Raw genomic sequence first — 13,975 nt, forward strand, 5'->3', positions numbered from 1 at the left:
ATCCGTCTCTCTCTTTCTCTCTCAATCACGTACTAGTTGCAGGTTTTTGGTGGTGAATCGATAAACAAACGAAGAGAGAAGAAGACGAAGAAGAAGACCGACAAAGTCAACTGGAAGAGGTGTTTGATCGACTCGATTTCAGGGGAAATCACTGAAAAACGTTAGTTTTCTGGCGATTTTAGGGTATGCCAATGGTTGATGAAAGATCGTCTTCAGACGGAAAGGTATTACGCTTATTCAGGCTTCCGTTTCGGAACGTCGGCGGCAACAGTCACGTTGCAACATCATCGTCGTCTTCGCACGCAGCGAACAATCACGGTTCTTCTACCTCTGTAACTTCCGTTGCTAGATCTTTTCTTTCACGTCGTCGTCGTCTCCGCCTTGATCCGGCTACTAAGCTCTTTTTACCATGTATGAAAGCTTTTCTTTTTATCTTTAATTTCAGCTTAATGTTTATGATTGATGAAATTATACAACTGCAACCAAATTGCTAATTGCTAATTTCATATTGATCTTATTTCAATGTTAAATTTGCTTTCCCGATTATAGGTATAAGAAATCTTGCTGGGTAATGAGCTTTTTAATCATCTGTTAGGGTTCAAGAAATTCAATGTTTCTTTATCTTTTTTCAATTGATTGAATTTTCTGTTGTTGTTTGCTGGGTTGTTAGGGTTCTTTCTGATTGCTGATTTCCTTTTGAAATAAAGCTAATTTTTTATTTAAGGTTGCTGAATTTGCTCTTAGTGATCCAATTTCTTACTTATTTCGACAGATGAACCTGGAAAACAAGTGAGAAGTGCTATTAGCATAAAAAATACAAGCAAATCCCATGTTGCTTTCAAGGTATATTTTGAAGTTACAACAGGAAAAATTCAGATATGTATAGCTAGCTAACCTTGTTTTTTCTTTCTAGTTCCAAACAACAGAACCGAAAAGTTGTTTCATGCGACCGCCAGGTGCTATTCTTGCTCCTGCAGAAGGTCTCATAGCTACTGGTATGATTCTGCATATTCAATACCATATTTATCACCTTATGCACACTTGAGTTTGATTGTTGGCTTTCAATGGATATTTCAGTATTCAAGTTTGTAGAACAGCCAGAAAACAATGAAAAGCCAGTTGATCAGAAGTGCAAGGTGAAGTTCAAGATAATGAGCCTTAAAGTGGATGGCACAATAGACTATGCACCTGAATTGGTTAGTCTTGCATACTGATTTGTCTTTTTTCCATAATAATACCTGTTTTGTCGTAATTGATCCCATCAATCATAACTCACAAAACCGGGGCTTTTGTTGGGCAGCTTTCCAAATATCAATTTGGTTATCACAGTGTTGTATGCTTGACATTGTTTCCACTTCTTTTTTTCGTGTTAGATGGGCAAACTGTTGTTTTTTGATCTTGATACAGAGACATTTGGAAACTAAATTGATTTTTGTTTGTGTATCAGTTTGATGAATTGAATGATCAAGTGGCTGTAGAGCAGATATTGCGGGTTGTTTACCTAGACCCGGAGCGACCAAGTCGAGTGAGTGCATATGGACATTATGCATGATATGAATAACATTTATTTTTGTGGGTATTTGAACTTAACAAACAATTTTTTATTATTTGAAGGCTCTTGAAAAACTGAAACTTCAGTTGGCAAATGCGGAGGCTGAACTTGAAGCTAGAAAGAAACCGACAGAAGATAATGGATCAAAGATCATAGGAGAAGGACTTATCATTGATGAATGGGTGAGTAGTTTCGCAATTTCCTTCATTTTGGAAAATTCTTCGATTTTTCATTTAAACCTAACCAATCGTTTTCCTTCTTTAGAAAGTTCGAAGGGAAAAATATCTGAAGAGGCAAGAAGAAGACTCTATTTGAAGTGGGAAGAGCAATTACGCTCGTTTTGTTTTTTCGAGTTTGGTGTTGTAAAATGTACTTTGTGCTTGTTTTTGGGCTATTTGTAGATAATATTGGTTGTAGCCTAGAATTTATTTTGCTTATGAGTGACTTTGCAAGGAACAAATATTAAATGTTGGTTCTTTAACATAACTCTCTAAAGCTTCTTAATGATTTTTCTTTAAAATTATTTATAAATAAGGCTTTTTGTCAACATGATATAAACATATGAATCCTTAAATGATGGTAAACTAACTGAAGATTTTATGAGTAAAAAAAAATTACAATTTACACGATTTATGAAAGAGAATAAAAAAAGTTATATTTATAACTTTAAAAAAGTTATTATTTATTAATATTATTAATTTTATAAATATAATTATTTATTTAATAATATTATTTAATTAATTCTATATTAAATGATATTTTTGTAAAATATCTCTATGTTCTTTAAACAAAAACTTATCATTCATATTTGTTCGGATGATGTGTTTAGTTATATTTCGCTTCTTGTGTAATCGGATCAAAGTATAGTCCTAGTTTTTATAATTCGAACAATATTTCAAGAGTTGATGGGACATTTGGTTATTTCATCCTTTCTCTTAGCAATCGTTTTTTGAGTCCGTGTTCATCTCTACGAATATTTGTTGAAAGTCGTCCTACAACAACAAGTATCATTCCATTATTTATATATATATATATATATATATATATATATATATATATATATATATATATATATATATATATATATGAGTTTTTCATTTTCTTTATCATATAGGTGTATATAATGAATCATTTATCACTTAACATAACTTTGTTCAACTTTATTTATCAACCATGATAAAGGACAATTTTTCATTTCCGCTCAAAAATATTTGATAAAAATTCTTCCGACCATTTTTATTTAATTTATTAGGTTTATTTTACTTCATTGCTCATATTTATGAATTAAAGTATCTCAAAAAAAAATTAAAATTGTTAAGATTCTTTTTCCTTATAATTTTAATTATTGTATATATATTATATTATTTAAAATTTAAATTCAAATTTAATTATTTTAATTTTCTTAACATTATTTACCATCTAAGTAACTGTAACCCCCTAATTAAATTAATAAAAATCAACTCTTTTCCATAAATAAATTACCAATTTAAAACTAACAATAAATTATATAAAAAAAACTATAACCCACACTCACCTTAATTAAAACCACTACATTTCAAAACCCCAAAACATTACAAAATTTTCTTCTTCAATGATAATGGTTGAAGAAAATGAACTTCTTTGTGTCACCAAAGTAGAGGAAAATAAAATAATTTCAAACCCCTAGAACCCTAAAAACAATATATATTTTACAAATGTAACCCTATTATAATTTAAAATAATAAACCCTAAAACCTACTTATCCAAATATTCCACCGACGAAGAAAATAAGGCCACCGAAATTTCCCTCATATCTTTCTCACTCATCCTCCGGCGCCGGTGATTTCTCATCTTCCTCGGAGCATTTAAGATTTCACCATTCTCAATCTCGCCGGAATCATTCAAAACAATTGAATTTCTCGCCGGAATCTTTTTAGGTGTATTATATTCAAAATATTGCTTCTTAGCAATCAATGTCTGCAAAAAAAACCCAGAAACCAATTAAAATAAAAAACCCATCTTTATTAATTGAAGAACAAACATAAAAAAAACAAAAAAACAATACCGTTTCACGAATCAATTTGGAGACTTGAAAGAGTTGTTTCAGGTCACTATGATCAACCCCACATAAAACCTTAATCTGTATAAAATTGAAAGATTTTAAAAACACAATCTTGATTAACAAATAGATAAAAGAAATTTGTAAGTACTAACCAGGATTTCATCAGGAAGATCTTCAAGTCTTGACATTTTCTTAACACATTGTTTTTTCAAAACAGGGGAGTAATTATCAGTATCATTATATAAACTATTATTACTAACAATAGCAATTCTTTTCCCACTTACAGACCTTCTGTATTTCACAAACCCTAAACCTAAACCTAACCCAAGACCTAAACCTTCTTTAAACATCTTTCTTCTCTAATTGAAATTTCCTGCAAGATTTGATTTTTATCAGTTACCCAGATGAAGAACAATGGGAATCAAAACATAAATATATATAAAATTGAATTGAGAGAGAATGAAGGAACCTGGAAATGGGGTTTGAAGCTGCCTTAAGATAGATAGAGGGAGAGAGAGAAAGAAAGAAACTTGAAATGGGAGGGAGAGAGAAAATGGTGGGAAAAGGTTGAGATTTTAAAATTTTAATTATTTTATGAAAATAAAAAATTATTATTTTCTTATTGGGGAATGTGTAATATAGCCGTTGGAGATGACCTGGGTTGGGGCCCAACGCGTTTTTGGTGATGCGCCCAACATTTTGCAGCCTGCTTACTTTGACTCAATTCATTTAATCTGAATAATTTATTTATTTTTTTATTAAATCATTTAATTTGTTATTTAACATTTTACAAATTTTAAAATATTTTACTTTATTTTTTTATTTGAAAATATTATTTTTTAAATAATTTAATAACTATACTGTAAATAAATTATTATTATTCTTTCTAGAAGGGATTGAATATTGTAAACTTTAATCACACACTTAATTGTGGACTCACAACTTTGATATTAGGGAGGTCCGAATTCTTCTATCCTAACTTTAATAAAATTGTATATAAAATTTATAATTATATATATAAATATAATTTTTTATTTATTTTACTTATGTATAATGAGTTAGTCTATATTTAAGTATATATTAAAAAATTAAAAATTAATTGATTAGAATAATTTAAGTATGGGTCTTTGGTTACATTTTTTTTTATAGAAAACAATTTAATTGGAGGTGAGTGTAGTTAATGACATAATTTAAATTAATGTGGGTGGGTTAGTTTATTAATTTTTAAGAAAAAATCTTTTACTATTAATACAATATAAAACTGTTTATGGAGAATTCCCAAAATAATAGGTAAAAATTATTACTCAATATATACAGTACTTAATAAATAATAATGTTCAGAACATTTCATTTCTAATTAAAAAAAAATTGTTTTTAATTAGTGTTTCTTCAATTACATCTTAATTAATATTGGATTTATTGTCATTAAGGTTGTTAAATATATTATATTATCATATTGAAAATTTATATCTTATAATATAATATTAATATATAATTAAGAAAAAAATGCATTTAATTAATATATCATTTATTAGTATATTTATATACGTTATTCTCTTTATAAGCAAGTACAAAAAAGAATGTTTTGAATAAGAAATAAAATAATAAAATGTTTTACTATTTATACCTTTCTCTTTTCAATGACTGCGGTGTTTGGTTTATTTGTTTGTTAGTTAATAATTTTTATACTTGATAAATGATTTTAAGTGGAAAAATTGCTGCAAATTTAATAATGCCGTAAGGTATAATGAGACAAAATCGTTGAGACAACATAATAAAGACAAAGACAAAGTTTTAATATCGAGAAGTGAAATGAGTAATAAATTAAAAAAAATACACAACAAAGACAAAATTGTTGAAACAAAATAATAAAGTCGAAGGCAAAGTTTCATTAGAGAAAAACGAGAAAAACGAAGTTAAAATGATAAACAAAAAAACCTAGAGACCAAAAATACTAAAACAAACTTATACAAAACCTAAATAGCGGCAAATAAGATAAAGAGCAAAAATCAAAAACATTGTTATTATTACAAATCTCAGTTAATCATAAAAATTATTCACGTGGATATAAAAGGAAATGCTAAATATATTATATCTTATAATATAATATTAATATATAATTAAGAAAAAATATTAAATTTGATTATATATTATTTATTACTATATTTATATATCTCATTCGTTTTAGACTATTTTTAACCGAAAAACTCATTTTTAAACTCATTTTAATGTAAATATCACACTAAACAGTAATTCATTTCTAACTGAAAAACTTATTCTCAAACCCAAAATAATATTCTTATAATAATCTTCCTTATATAATTTTTATAACTTCTTAATATCACCTTATATATTTTACAATATTATAAATTACATCACAATATTTTAATATCACCCAATTATTTTAAATTTGATTGTAAATTAATTATAAAAATTTAAAAATTAAAATACATAAACTAAAAAATATACCTATGAGATTAAATAAAAAATTATTCGTACAAATAAAAAAAATTACACTACACGAAAAAGTACATTAAAACAAACATGGTTATTTTTTAGTTTTTTTTATTAATATTATTCATTATTATAAATTTATTATATTTAAAAAGTATTAATAAAAATATATAGGATAAAAACAAAAATTAAATATATTAATTTATAAAATTGACTTAAATTAAAAGTTAAAGGACTAAATTAAATATTAAAAATAAATATTAAAATGTTAAATATTAAAATTAAATCATTTATAATCTTTAAGGGCTATTTTAAAGTTTAATAAAAAGTTTGGGATAATGAACTGTCAAATGCATATATATGTGTTGTGTTCGGAGGTAGAAAAAAATACGCATTTTGCGTGCGTATAAGTTTGACGTTCGGTTGGAGGCGAAAAAACACTTTGGGTATACGTTTTACGACAATGGTCTTATAAGAGACGACAATAACTATGTTTTAAATATTAACGAAAAATTAAAAGGTTTTAAAACTAAGATGTTTCTCTCTTTTATTTTTCACTATTTCACTATTATCTCATTTGTGTTATTGTCTATGTCACTAATAGAGGGGTTAAATAATAAATCCCTAAAATACATATAAGAATTTAAAAATTATCCCCTCATACTGTTTAGCAGCAACAAAATGTGAATATTAACCCTAAGGTCCTGGGTTCGAGTCATTTGCGGACTACGTACTTAATCCGTTGCCATAACTAGAAATAATTTTATTTTAAAAAAATAAAATACCACACTATACATAGTCAAATAATATTACTATTATTTTTTCGGCAAAAAAAATATCACTATTATTTTTCTTTAAAGTTGGAATATATAGATTCATTCACAATAGAAAACAATTTTAATCAGTCCAACCTTTTTTATCTGGATGGTTCCATTATCACATTTTGTAATATAATATAATATATTTAACCCTTTTTTATTTTACAAATCTCTGTTGATCATGATCAACAGGAATTGAAATATATATATAACATTAACATATTTGATTTAAAATTCATGATCAAAGCAGTAAGTATTTAATCCATTCTATTTCAAACACTACAACATATAAGAGAGCATTACATTAGTTGACAAAAAAAAAAAAATTGCTTCTACTTAAAAAAAAAATCTCCTTTTCTCATCCCACCTAGATGAGAAAACAAACTCATATAAATTTAACATACAAAACCACCAAAATTACAAGGCTCAAACTCTAAAACTCTGCAAGGCATACACTTGAAAATTGAACAAAACGAAATCGAAAACTTTAGATCTCGGAGGTTTTAGCATCCATTTTCAAATCATTCAAATGAGTAAAAAATGAAATTAATATACAGCAAAAGCCATTAAGTTGTGGTTGATTTAGGCTGTGATAATTTGTGATCTCTAATTCCGAGTTCAATAGATGGTTCTTTCGATGAAGAAAATGCGCCAGGAGGGATATTCATGCCCGCAAATCCCACCATTACAGCCACAGCCCCAACTATGTCCATGGTTTTAGGGGCATTGCCCGTGGCTGTATCAACAATTGCAGCCATTGGCACTTGAATCGTGAGCCCCGCTGTTGCAACTGTCGGGTTCGTTAGAAGGACAGATTTCGCCCAGAGATAATCACTCAACACGTTGTCTATCAACCCTACATAAGAAAGAAAACCAAAAACAATTCAAGAGAATGATTTATGATGTTTTGTTATCAACAATTTTCATGTTAATCTTGATCATTGTTATCTATAGGCCTAAGAAATAAAATAAAAAGCAAACCAAGAGAATGAATTTGGTTGTTTTGTTATATAGATTCAGATTTAGATCCATACCCAAATTCAGAAATTGTTTCAAAATGACTTATATAAAGGTCTAGAAAAAAAATTAAGCCAAAGGAATCAACAGAAGTTAGATCATGATCCATACAAATTCACTTTTGGTGAATTTTTCAATATTGCAAACATGTAAGAAAAACAAAACCATATCTACTCACCATTGCCAACAATTAAGCCGATTTGTTTCCAAGTAAGCATGTTATAAGACTCTAGCTTGGTGATCTCAAGTATAAGTGCAACAGGAAAGAAGAGCAGAATGTTGAACAATCCAAGATACCCAAGAAACTGTCCCATACTTGCTTGACAATTTTTCCCATCATCATCAGGCAACTTAACACGAATAAGAGCAATGTAAACAGCATAGATAGCCGATGAAATAATAGCAAGTGTATCTCCAACAGCTGGATTGGATGCAATTGGACTTTGTCCAGCTTCAGTATCGCCCAAACTAACAATTACAGTTCCTCCCATACAAAGAAGAACACTGAAAAACTTCAGCCAAGTGAATTTCTCACCCAAGAATGAAAGAGATACCAGAAATGTGAACAAGCTCGAAGAACTGCTTAAAATGGTATTAGACTGCACAAGCAAAAAACAAAACCAACCAAATCAATAAAAACCAAAAAGGAAAAAACAGAGAGTTAAGAATCAAGGGCTTACTGTAACTGTTGTGTATTGAAGGGATAGATTGAATGTGAGTTGAGCTAAAAACCAAAATGGGCATATCACTAAGCTAGCCTTAGCAACTCTAATCCTTGTCCATCTCCCTTTTGAATCCAATCCTTTATCAATTCCACATTTGCTCAAATCAATATCACCACCATTACCCAATTCAGTACTTTGCTTTACTTTCTCTTGTACAAAAGGTCTTCTGGGATTTAGATCATCATCTTCAAGATCATTACCATTCCCTTGAAGAAGAATAACAGCCTCTGGTTCAGCTGTTTGAGAACGAACTTCTTTCCTTTTACGCCAAAAGAATACACTTCCATAAACATCCTCCAAATACCGTGCCATTTCAACCAAAGGAATGTAAATAACAAACAATGAATTCCCCATATATGTAAGGAGAAAAGGCGAAACACCCCCATCAACAACCGCTTGAATCACAAAACTCGCAGCAATCCAGATTGCCGCAACTACAAATAAATATACTAAACCTAATGTCCATCTCCAGGATTGATTGTTCATATCTCCTTAACGTAAAAATAGAACAATAATTGTATGATTTCTTACGCATAACAACCAATGTAATTCAATTGTTCTGTATGATATGATATTGATTTCTGCTCCCATCTAAGGAAGTACGATCAACTGGAATGAATGAATGAATGAATGAATACCCAATGAGAAAACTTACGCGGATGGGTATTGAAGGCGTTGTTAAGTTGTAGATGATGATCTTAAAAGAGAAAATCTGTGCGTGAGATAAATCAAAGAGGAAGAAGGCATTCCGATTCTTATTCGAATTCCTTAACACGTTTCGAAATTCGAATCCAGAGTTGGATTATTGAAATTATGAAAAGCTGTAATCTTTAGCCATCAAACGGGAGAGATAGAGAAAGAAAGAAAAGGACGGCCTTCTCATTATTTTCATTTGCATCATTCTCGGAGGGAAGCTGTTGGTGCTCCGTGCCATACTTCCAAATTGTCTATATTACCCTTTTTATAACAAAATTTTCAAATAATCCACATTTTTAGCTAAATAAATTTATATTGTTTTTTTTTAATTATTTTAGTATCGGGATGTGTCTCGTTTTTTTTTCCAAACTCAAATTTGAGTTCGTGTTATATTTTGTTCGATTTGATATCTTGTTTAGTTGGATCATATTTTTTATCCCGGATTTTTATAATCTGAATAATATTTTCAACGGTATGTGGGTCGTTTGCTGTTCACACTCCTTTGTCTTTGTGATCATTTATCGATTGTCTTTGTGATCATTTATAGAGAATGTGTTTGTCCCCTTCTTTATTTATTTTATACAGAATTAATTATCATTATTTTAAATAAAGAGTTACATATGAAATATTAATTTATAAATAATATATAATAGATTAAAACAATTAAATGATAAATTTTAAAAAAAAAATTATTGGAGAATCTAAATACGAACTTGTTTTAGGTTCTTAATAATGACTAAAGAAATAGAGCAAACTGAATAAACCAATCATATAGTGTTACGACAATCTCTTAAATATTATGAGTGACAATAAAATTTATTATTATCGTAAGTCAACCCTAAAAAAATGTTTTGTTAAGTATTAACTCACCCATCAAAATAATGAAACATTCATATAAATTAAGGGAATATACATGTAAAAAGTCTTCAAATAAAATTTTTGTTTTAATAACATTTTATTGAACAAAAGAGAAATAGTTCTAAATTTATCAACTTCATCTTATTTTCTAAGATTTTCTGATAAGAACTACATCGACAACTTCATCTCATTTCTCATTTAACTAGATGGATTCGTTGAAGATTTTTAAAATTTGTGTACTGATTATACCATCCGAATTTTTAATGATCATATTTGTCCTCCCTCTCTTATAAATTAAATAGATGAAAATGATGGACTAAAATTGTTTTTTATTTGTTTAATAAATTTAAATAGATTGGACTCTTTCTTTTTTTTCTTACCAATATTGTCATTATTATTTTTTTGGGTCACTATTTTTTATTATATAATAGGTAAATAATTATTTATAATAGATTTTCGGTAAAATAATATTCGATAAAATTATAACATCGATAAAGTAATAAATTCTTACCGTCCTGACTCGAGCCGAATAACTAAATTAATAATTTCGATAAATTTATTATGTAATACATTTTTTAACGCATATAAGTCCCAACCGATATATAAAGTAATAATATACTATTTTTTTTAATAATTCAGAATGCTTTAGTGAAATATAAGTTCATTGTTGTCTGTTTTGTATGAAAATTTATATTCATTTGAATCTCATCCTCACTTTTTGCAAAGTTTTATGAAGTTGTGAAGTATTTCTATCAATTTGTAAGAGAAAATCACTAAGTTTCATTGTTGCTCTAATTGTTTCTTTGCGAGAAACAGGATTCAAAACACGACTATCATCCTCAAAACCCTCTAAAATAGAACGACAAAATTTGCGATGATAATGCATCATAAATACTCTTATAATTCCTGCATCACATGACTAAATTTTTGGCATCAGGTTTTGTTAAATCAGCTGATAGATATTCCAATGTCCGCTTAATTGTATTCGATATTGTTGCTTGACTAATTTTGATGTTAAAATTTTCAAAATCTCATTTTTGTAGCTCTTTTTGAGACAAAGTTGGATTCTCACTTTTATACTCGCACATTGCTTTACGCATTTCACATGTCATGGTTGTATGCTTCACCCCTTTGAGATGGGAAGCCATTAGCGATTAATACAACAATAAAGAAAATAGTAGTATAAGATTGATTAGAGAAGAAAAAAAGAAAGAAGATAGAAGAGTATTATTATAAGATTGTGTACTGTATGTATGTACTCAAAAATGAATATTTTGAGATGAAAATAATCTTAATATTATATAATTTACGGTACATATTAAATGACTTTCAGAATAAAAAATGTTTTACAATTGATTATATTTTAACAATTTATACAATAAATGAACTCCATTATATAGAATTTAAATTTTAAAATTCAATAAAATTATATTTTATTATTATATAGGTAAAATAATAAATTTATTATTTTATCAATTAAATAATATTTCCATAATATAATATTTTTTAGTTGGCCCAACATTATTATTTTATTTTATAGGGAGTTTACTTTATTACCAATATAATTTTTTTCATTGTTATTTTAATTCATAAAAAAGAAATATTATAAAATTTTAATATCATGTTTTTCATTAAAATTTTACTTTTTTAAAAATTATCATAATATTTAACATTTAAATTTCAATTTAACTGTTTTGATTTTTAAATATTATTTATTATTATTTATAAATTAATTTTATTTTAATGAATGAGAATTAACCTCTTGTATTTTTTTTCTTTCAAAATTATAATAGTAACATAATATTGATCAAATTTAATTTTGAAATTTGTGTTTGATAGTAAAATAACATAAATAATTGAAAGAAATTGAAATTCTAGTTTAATGTTTTATTATTATTCTTTTTTATGTCCTTTTGTAATAATAATAAAGTCCATAGCATATACTTAGGTCGTGTTCGTTCGTTTCAAATTATTTAAATAACTTAGAGTGAGAAAATAATGATTATGAGTAATGATTTTAAAAAAATGATGATGTTTTTTTGGTAAAAAGACCTAAAAGGTATTCATATATATAAATAAAATAAATAATAATAATTTAAAATAGAGGGTATTTTAGTATTTTGGTTAATGAATTAATTGATTTGATGGATAAAAGGAAAAGTGACGTGATAATTGATTTTGTTAGGTGATTTGAAAAACCTAAATGAGAACAAACTCTCATAGGAGCTCCTTGAAATAAAAATAAATAAAAAATAAATAAAAATCATGGGACAAGGTCAAGGTTGTTGACCTAATCCTGAGAATTAATATTTTAAGCAATTCAAGACAGCAACCCATCTTTCCCTTTTCAGTTAACTTTTAGATTCATGTCTCATAAAATTATTCATAACTTAGCTTCATCATTCCCTTTATTACATCTACATTACTTCCTGAATCAAACTAGCCATAGATTAAATATTATACAATTACTCCCTTAGGTCTTGTTTGAATAAAACCAGATTTTTATTCCAAAACTTAACTATAATAATTTTTATCTAATTAATTATTTTATTAATTTAAATATCAAAATTAATGTATACTTAAATATTTTATTTTATATTAATAAAATTTAATATTAATATATATATATATATAAATATTTATAATATTTGTTTTATTACATTAAAAAAATTATTTTAATATAAATTAAATTATAAAATTATTTCATTTTAAAAAATTATATTTAATATATTCAACCAAATTAAAACACAATATAAATATAATTATAACCTACCATATTATATAATATAACATTTAAATTTTAAATAATTCAAATAAATAAATAAATATTAGAAAATAAAGTTAAATATATTTAATAAATAATAATAATTAATTTATAAACATATCTCATTTAAATTAGTATTCATTTCTATATTAATAAAATTTAATATTAATCTAGGTATAGTTTTTTAATATTTATTTTATTATATTTTAAAATTTATTGTAATATAAATTTAATTATTTCATTTAAAATTACAAATAATATATATAGGGGTATATGAGATAATAAAAATTAAAAGGTGTATTTTTTTTTTAATTTCAACAAACATGGTTATTAAGATAAAGATATATTTACTCTTAAAAATATATTCAATTAAACCAAATAAGCATGGATCTGTAGGGATTTGAATTTTTTTAAAATAAATTGAATTATTAAAATTTAAGGATTAATAAGTAGATATATTTTTTTTCAAAACTTAAAATACATTAATATATAATTATAAAATAAAATATATATATATAATATTTTATTTAATAAACGAGTGATTTATTGAATATGAGAGAAATGATATTTAATTGGGTTTTGATTATTTTTCTTTTGTTTTTTAATCTAATTTGTAAGGTATAATAAATTCTACCTTCTAAATAAAATAAGAGATATATAATTAAATAAATAATATTTTGATGTATAAAAAATGATGAAATATATAAATTCAAAAGGGAAAAAAAGGTTGAGTATTGAATAAAAATCTCAATAACAAAGCTCCACAATAATAGAAATGTAACATCAATATCTTCAAATTTGGAATAATACCAACCCAAAGCATTATTATTCATGTAAGTTATTTAAAGTTATAATTAAAAAAAAAATACATAATAAAAAATATTTTTGTCAAGAAAATAATAATAATTTGAATGATAAGAAATTATTGATTACACATAATACAATACCCTAAGGTTTTATCATAATTTTCATTTTATCAAAATTTTCAATTAATTTTTGAGATCTAACCATGAATGAAACTAGCCCACCACCACCACCAACAACAACACA

General features: G+C 26.2%; 3 protein-coding genes across 4 annotated transcripts; 1 reads left to right on the forward strand and 2 right to left on the reverse strand.

The window, feature by feature from the left end:
- Window positions 1-2,030, forward strand: LOC124942063 (vesicle-associated protein 4-2-like). Its single transcript, XM_047482473.1, has 7 exons — window positions 1-411; window positions 773-843; window positions 914-995; window positions 1,078-1,196; window positions 1,448-1,525; window positions 1,615-1,734; window positions 1,817-2,030. The coding sequence occupies exons 1-7, from the start codon at window positions 186-188 to the stop codon at window positions 1,865-1,867; spliced, it is 747 nt and encodes a 248-aa protein (XP_047338429.1). The 5' UTR covers window positions 1-185; the 3' UTR covers window positions 1,868-2,030.
- A 1,010-nt stretch (window positions 2,031-3,040) lies between these two features.
- LOC124944104 (F-box protein SKIP27-like) lies at window positions 3,041-4,186 on the reverse strand. Of its 2 annotated transcripts, XM_047484574.1 has the most exons (5): window positions 4,063-4,186; window positions 3,882-3,966; window positions 3,746-3,784; window positions 3,597-3,671; window positions 3,041-3,508 (listed from the first exon to the last, which is right to left on the reverse strand). In XM_047484574.1, the coding sequence occupies exons 3-5, from the start codon at window positions 3,779-3,781 to the stop codon at window positions 3,287-3,289; spliced, it is 333 nt and encodes a 110-aa protein (XP_047340530.1). In that variant the 5' UTR covers window positions 3,782-3,784; window positions 3,882-3,966; window positions 4,063-4,186; the 3' UTR covers window positions 3,041-3,286. The 2 variants fall into 2 exon arrangements, with proteins under 2 accessions (XP_047340530.1, XP_047340529.1); XM_047484573.1 differs by having other exon boundaries at window positions 3,746-3,966.
- Window positions 4,187-7,350: 3,164 nt separating this feature from the next.
- LOC124942387 (thiamine-repressible mitochondrial transport protein THI74-like) lies at window positions 7,351-9,102 on the reverse strand. Its single transcript, XM_047482888.1, has 3 exons — window positions 8,563-9,102; window positions 8,061-8,481; window positions 7,351-7,721 (listed from the first exon to the last, which is right to left on the reverse strand). Exons 1-3 carry the CDS (start codon window positions 9,091-9,093, stop codon window positions 7,432-7,434), a joined length of 1,242 nt encoding a protein of 413 aa, XP_047338844.1. The 5' UTR covers window positions 9,094-9,102; the 3' UTR covers window positions 7,351-7,431.
- Window positions 9,103-13,975: the final 4,873 nt, after the last annotated feature.

This window comes from Impatiens glandulifera, chromosome 6, assembly GCF_907164915.1.
Source record: "Impatiens glandulifera chromosome 6, dImpGla2.1, whole genome shotgun sequence".
Lineage (NCBI taxonomy): Eukaryota > Viridiplantae > Streptophyta > Magnoliopsida > Ericales > Balsaminaceae > Impatiens > Impatiens glandulifera.